At 38.9% G+C, this 7,743-nt stretch overlaps 1 protein-coding gene across 1 annotated transcript in view; it reads right to left on the bottom strand.

Moving 5' to 3' along the window:
- Positions 1 to 2,003: 2,003 nt before the first annotated feature.
- LOC146002374 (uncharacterized) overlaps positions 2,004 to 7,743 on the bottom strand; it is a 106,048-nt gene continuing 100,308 nt past the window's right edge. The window contains exon 2 of the mRNA XM_083140103.1: positions 2,004 to 7,449. Coding sequence (XP_082996229.1) covers positions 5,116 to 7,068 — 1,953 coding nt within the window. The 5' untranslated portion in view covers positions 7,069 to 7,449 and the 3' untranslated portion in view covers positions 2,004 to 5,115. The remainder of the gene's footprint in view (positions 7,450 to 7,743) is intronic.

The following is a 7,743-nucleotide window of genomic DNA, read 5'->3' as shown; positions in this document are numbered from 1 at the left end:
TAGGTGAGAAATTGTTCGAATTTGGAAGGAAGAGTATGAAAAGTTCTCTTCACACATCAGCAACTGATATGCAGTATAATGTTTACATAGATTACGTAATCTACGTGCATAAAATAGTCTACGTGTAGAATGTAGACTATCGTTGTTTACGCGTAGACGCACATCACTCATTGTAAGTACTTGAAGCTGTATAAGAAATTATAACTTGGAATGTCTGTAGAAAATTGCAGGATGATCTACAATCAGTCAATATGTGAATGAAAGCAACTAAATTGAATATTAAGTTCATAAATTTAATTTTTAAAATTTACAGAGGAAAAATATAACACCATATTTAAGTATAATTTGATGGAATTCTTGTACAGGCTGTTGATAAATTACTGACCTCGGCATGATATTTGATTGCAAACTTTCCTCTAATAATCATGCTTTAGAAACAGGAAATCTAAGTTGAAGATGTGCAACCTAATTGCAAGATAGAAAATGCTAAATTCTGCACAACTTTTATTTTCTTGTATATAATAATGATATTAGAATACGCATGTTCTTTCTGCTATTATACTGAAAGGAATATAGAATTAATAATGGGAGTTCCAAAAATTTTCTACAGATTATTGTGCTAAAAGATTTAGAATATTTTATTTATTTTGTGAATATAATAATATGTGAAGAAGTATATTGATCAACAGTACTGAAAGAAGGTGCAAATCATAGGATATCAATTTACTTTACATATTTGTAATAATAATTATGGTAATGGGAAAAAAGCTGCAGAAATATTCTTCAGGATTCCTAATTAGGCAGGCACTGTCATCGTGTTCCTACTGGAGCAATTAAAGTAATTAATTCATTAATCGAAAGGGAGTTAACCTTTGTAATATAATTTGAATTGTATAGAATTATAGTGTTCTCTTGCTTATAGTTATAGCCTATATATAGTTAAGTAAATATGAATCTTGTTTTCTTTTTAATATTTTGGCTAGATAACGTGCTTTATGTTATTATTTTATTATGTATAATCAGGGACGTGAAGGTTTTAACGATAACACCGAATATTTGAAGAAATCAGAATAAAGTGTTTAAAATGTATTTGGGTATTTAAAGGAGGCAAGTTTTCGATGTTTCGAAATCTCGAAATAACGCGAATTATGCCGCTTTTAAGAATAACACCGAATTTTGCACTTTAACGCGAAAAACGCCGCTAAATATGCAATACAAACTGCGGATAACACTTCTGTTCAAGAAGAACTACCAGAAGCGATATTAGATCTGGCCTTTTGTACTGTATCTGGTGATAGTTCGATTCAAAAGAGATTATCACGCCTCATTTAGTGCAGACTGGCACAGAATTCGCTTGGGGGGATCTTACCAAAAAGCAAGTTTCGTAGGAACGGGCAAATTTTCAGAGAAAAGAACATGTTTTGTTTCGGGGGGTGAGCGTGTATATGTGTGTGTACACAAAACAGTATTTTCAGGTCGTAGAGTGATTTTCTCGCATTGTTCGGGAAATATGATGAAACACAATGATTCGGGTGTTATCATTCAATAAACATCTCACATTTAGTGGCTGATGTGATGAAATAGTTTTCCAAATGAAAGAAATTGGGTCATTTATCACAAAGGTAAACCATATTTTTTTTGCAATAATACTAAAATATGTTTCAATTTTTCAGAGCTTAAACAACGTGAAAATCTAGAAGTAGAAGGAACACTGAAAATGCATGTAAAAATAACACTGATTTTTAAATCAATAACATTAAATTATTAATAAATTAATAATGACGAGATGAGAAAAATGTTGTATGAAGGTAATAACTGTTAATACACCATTAAAATGTAGTTTTAATGAATATCATCTCATGCACAAATGGAAAATAATAAATGTATATATCACGACAAAAGTTATTTAATATTATACTCAATAATGTATACGAGATTATTAGAGTATAAAATATTATGAAAAATAGTAACTCACTACATAAACAGAAAAATTACAACAAATGTTATTTTTCAAAAATGTTTATTTTACACACACATAGGACAAATGGCAATTTAAAACAACAGATATGGTCTTCTGGCCTATACATATTCAACTCAAAATGTAGGCTGAATATTACTATAATCATATGTGAGTTTTCCTCTTCATTCTTTCGCTATGGATACAACAATGATGCATTAAGTAACAATACTATTTTTTAAGATAATGTCACCGTGACCTTTATGTATTTAAACACGCTAGACAAACTTACCAAGGGAGGAATCTAGATCTATATATTCAGTCGATTTATTCCCTTATTTGTATGTGAAGTAAAAACTGTCCACTTTTGCTTGGATGTGTTTGAAAGGACTGTCTGCTATTATGTTCATTATTGTTGCAGCTAACAATAGTGTTTTTTAAACATACATATTAGATTAAAAGATATTCACGCATTATTCCATTCAATCTAAGGATTTGTAACTTTCCTAAAACAGAAAAGAAGTTTCAATGTTGCTTTCTTAATCTTATCATAATAATGGTGTGTTTTTATCGGACTTACAGCATTACATTTGGCTGATTATGCCCAGTATACTTGTTAATTGTCAATCTCTACGAGATTAACAAGTTGTTAAAATAAAGGTTGATCATTAACTTGATTGAAATAGCCAATTGGCCAGTTGAACTCCTAGGTACCATTCCTAATTTTTCGAGTGGGAATTTGCGTGTGGCATAGATTTAAAGCTCTCATAAATTTGCACAAAACGACAATTCCATAGTGTTCGTTTTTCAATATGATTCTACGATTTGGGGTATGATTTGAATGCTTAGAAGCCAGATTGTGGTGTATTAGGATAAGTTTATGGTGGAGCAGGAGAATTAATAATTTCTCTATTTTTCTTTCAACGGGTTGCTAAGTGCCTGGGCTTTCGCAGTTTATAGATTCCCGGAGAATAACTCCTGCTGGTCAATATGTGCATTAATTCCCAGCTCAAGGTCAAAGGATAATAACAATTTTGTATTTAAACTAGTATGTTGTGTTGCTAAATGTAAGACCTTCATTACAGAGTTGTCAAAGGGTTTCCATTTTTGTGAAAAGGGATTTTTTTATATTTAAAATCATCAAGCTAGCCTGTATGCACAGTGATCAGCACCACGATCCAATATTTTCGCTCTCCCTCTCTTAGTAACTCCCAGAGATTGTTTGTTAAACATTGTGACAATAACTTTTCAAGCTACAGATGGAAACACTGAAAGAACATTAGTGTAATCTATAAGAAATGGTATTTTTGGCAATTGAGGAAATTCAGACTGAACTTTGGCTTTCATCATATCTTTCATTACTGCTTCCGCGCGTAGCAGTGACCATGAAACACAAAACACGAACACTAGGTTTCCTCATGGCATAAACGCACCTGTGCAGCTATCAAACTTTCGCGAAAAAACATCTTCACAGCAAGTAGCACAAAAGAATCTTGTTCTCTGCAAGTTGTAAAACCCTTTGGAGTGGAATATCGGCGTTCTCCTTCCTACTCGACTTTATGGTTTGATTTTATCCAATGGATGAAAGAGTTTCCGGGTTTTTATCAGCTGGTGCTTTTCCCCAATTTCTTCTTTTCGATCTTTCCCGCTTTTTTTACCACCAGTATCGTTACAGTTACCCGATGCTCTGATGACGTAATGGACCTACATTTAACCTCCGTGGATAGATGGCTCTGCTCTCAGACACGCAATACTGACAAGATCCAGCAACACTGTCTGGTTGCATTGTAGCGTGACGATCCGTATCTTTAGGGGGGAAAAAAGGTCTTTACAGTAGAATCCTAACCTTTAAACAAATAAGCAGGTCAAACATTTATGATCACTGCTTTTACGAGCTGCATTCAGCACATCGTTAAACTTGTTAATATGCTTCCGATTTGGTGAATTCTTCAAGAGAACAACGTGAAATTATCTGTCTTTGTGTCCAAAATACTAGTTTAAAGTGCAGCACATTTTCGTCATGGATTCCTCAATTTGCATACTACAAGATTTGTCACCATCAGACTTGAAAGTGTCTCCATTTTGCTTTATGCAGCAGCAGTGTTGCAACGTTCTTGCACGAGGAATTTCGAATTAGAACTAACTTCAGCTTTAAGTGGACAGTTTTTACTTACCCGAGTTTACAGCAAAACTATTGGCATATTTTCCTGGATCTGATATTTCGCAGAAAAGAGCATTCCATAACATTTTTAAACTTCTAGCGAGTTACATGCAGGTTACATATATATGAAAAGTACAACCCTGAATTCACTTTTAAAAGAGCTTCTGTTTTTGGATATTGCAAACTAGATGTCCTTTTCAACACAGACAATGAAACGTAGTAAAAACACATTCTACCCAGTTAGAACGACACAAACTCATATTCCACAAAAGGAACATAATATCTAGTGTATTAAACATGATCTGAAAGCCTAGTATCAATAGTATATCTTTCACAATTCTTTGATATTCGTTCAATCTTGCAAAACTTTTTCACTACAAAATGTTAATAGTTGTTACGACTGCCATGGTCCAGTTGAAATACTGTCTTCGAAAAGGGTAAGCTTAAGGTTATCATAGAAAGATATCGTCATTTGTGAAGAATATTCATATAGTAGGAACTTCAATTCTTCATTCACAAACGATTTTGACAAACGTACTTAGATAGTAACAATGGCACTTATTTTCAGCTTTGAGACAAAGAGAATTAATTTCTGATTACGAGTTACTGAGTTATTTGTACATACCTTCCCAATTTTGATCACACTTAGGAAATTTACAATAGTCTTATCAGTGTATGTGAGAAGTTTCAGGTTAATCTGGACCATGTCAGTTTACAACTCTTTCAGATTGATCTGGACCATGTCAGTTTACAACTCTTTCAGATTAATCTGGACCATATCAGTTTACAACTCTTTCAGATTAACCTGGACCATGTCAGTTTACAACTCTTTCAGATTAATCTAGACCATGTCAGTTTACAACTCCCATAAGTATGTTCTGCTCATAACTGAGTTTTGGAACTGATTTTTTTGCAAACAACTTTCCAAATTTTGAGCAAACAAAAAGTCTAAGTAAAGAGAAGAAATTATGCACATACACCACTTGCTCCTGACGAACTAGTCCACAACTTGCACTGTCGCAAAGGCACTGAAAGTCACTTTCTTCGGCTCCGTGTACTCGCCATACCTTTTCGTCTTCTTGATCACAGATTTGAGATTCCCTTGGGCACCATTGCTCGTGCTGTTGTCGGAAAAAGCCGAAATGGACCGAGGACCAAAATCGTCGGCTGCCTGGTTGGAGTTCCTGGAAGAGACACTGCCCATCCCAGCCGTGACTAATTGAGAACCCTTTTTGGAGGAAACTACCGATCCGCCGATTTCGCGTATTTTCTGTGAGAGACCGACGAACCTGCTTGACGTGACGGCGTCGATGTACCTGTACGCCATTGGTCTCTTGGTTGGACTCTTGCTTCGACTCCTCCTCTTCATCTCTTGACTCATTCTGGATTCCCGGGTCGAGCTGCGGGTCGCAGAGTGGACGTCCGTTTGGGGCATCCAGTGGGGGTAGAGGGGCGTCACCACGGCGCCGTTGTTGTTAAAGTCTCCTATATTGACGTACATCCATGCATACTGGGGTACCCTGGAGACTACAGTCGCTGGTGGCAAGGAGTGATCAACTCGGACGAACTGATTTCGGGAGCTCTGGGAAGATTCCTTTTGGTGCGACGGTACGATTGCACGCTTTGATTCGGTTGGGTTTTGATTGGAGCTGCTTCTGGAAGACATGTTCGGAGGCGAAGGTGCCGGTCCTTTCTTCTTGACGTATCTTCTCCTCTCTGGCCTCTGCGGAGCGGGGGTCTTGGTGGGCGGGGACCACACTTTCCTCAGCTCGCTGTCGTCCTGTCCGGCGCCACCAGGAAGTTGCTTGTGCAGCAACATGGCTGGCTGCCGTTGTCTAAGCGTCGGCTCCTTCTTAGTGTCCACGTCTGTTAGGATGATGCCTTCAATTTCCTTATTAAACTTTGACTTCGGCTTTACGGAACAGTTGAGCAGGTTACCCACGTCGGGTGTGCTAATGCTGATGATACTGGACGGTTCCTCGTCATCAAGGCAAGACTCTATGTCCGGTGCGGCTCCGGACACCTCTATGTGGGTGATCCCGTCACCGTCCGTCCGATGGACAAGATTCCACTTGGCGGCAGCCTCTAGGTCTACTGGATCCTTCCTAGGCGCAGGAAGACGTTCAACTTTGCTATTGGTGGTAGCGAGGGTTGTAGGGGATATTGGGGCTGTGTGGACGTTCTGTGTTGGCAACGGGGACTGGTGACTGTCTTTGGTAGGTGAAGGGGTTGGCGGACTGTCTGTCGGTAGATCTTTACTGTCTTTCCTCTTGTGGTGCTTGTACTGCTCGAGCTTGAACCGCCGACTCAAGTCGTTATAGTTGCTACAAAGCTTCTTGGCGCTTTCTTCGTTCTTGCACTCGAACACCACCGCTTCTAAGGAGGACTTGCTAGGTGCATCCTTCCCAGTATTCTTTCTTGTTTTCACCACCCACACGATCACACGTGGGAAGGAGGAGTCAGTATGACAAAACACGACATCGCTGACGGAGTATAGTTCCCTTATCCCCTCCTCGCCCTCCCTAAAGCTCATTCCGCCCCCAGAATTCCCGCTATTTTGATGCGTAGGGGACGAGGCTTCAGTATCGTCAGTGTCCGAAGCGCTACTATTGGCGCTGCTGGTCTCGTCCGAATCCTGAAACTTGAAGACATGGTCGTCGATGACTTTGATGGGGTCCAAGCCGCAAAACCGCTCCTCCACTGTATCTCCGGATCTGGTTGACTCCGTATCGGATTCGAAACCCTCGTCGGGTCTCGCACTAATGACCTCCAAACCGCGATCGCGACATCTGAGCACATAACGGCTGTCCTCAGTAGCTCGGGAGTTCTTATTGGAACGGGCCAAAAAGCTTCTCACCAAGATGGCAAGACTGGAAGCGTTCACTGCGCCATCTACATAACTCCGGCCCAGAAGAGTGGCTTCACAGGAAGATACTTCCTTCCGCAACATCTTCAGGAGAAAAAAAACTCCCTCACTAATTGTCAGAGCACAGCTGGTTTGAAGACAATACCACCACTGGCTGGGTAAGGGTCGGGTTAACCATATAGCCACGACGATGCGGTGAGGGATCTAAGCATTCATTACTCTCGCCTTGACCTGGCAACATTTTTGCTACTCCGCTATTGTGGCAAGAGGCAGCATCTGTTTATGACTACAAGAAGGAAGGGTCAGGCGACGAAGTTGACATTCCTTGCTTTTTTTGCACCAACTTGAAAGGTTTCAGGAAGAAGCGAAGATTGGTGAGGACGGTGTTGCAATATCCACGGAAATTTCACCAAATTGTCAGTCGTCTTGGCTTAGCATGGGCCTGTCCTGGGGACGTCACCAAACCTGTAATGACACAAATGAAAAGAAGCCATTAGTGAAATGACTGCGTAATCAAAGTTAACATTTACATATATGATTCATATTTAAATTACATTCACGCTGATAATGGTACTCTGTAAATAAGCATGTAAAGAACATGGATTAGTTCTGCACCTTGACCATAGATGTCACTGGTTTCGTACGAGTAAATTGATTAAACTTGAAAGACAAACTAAAACCAAATTAACAACTGCATGATCATCAAAACCTTCAAATAAATTGATTGTCTGAAACTTAGTTACTGTGAAGTTTGTTTCT

Source organism: Lepisma saccharinum, chromosome 18 (assembly GCF_977018435.1).
Source record: "Lepisma saccharinum chromosome 18, izLepSacc3.1, whole genome shotgun sequence".
NCBI classification, from domain to species: Eukaryota; Metazoa; Arthropoda; class Insecta; order Zygentoma; family Lepismatidae; genus Lepisma; species Lepisma saccharinum.
The sequence above is the reverse complement of the archived record's forward strand: the minus strand, read 5'-3'. Positions and strand labels throughout refer to the sequence as shown.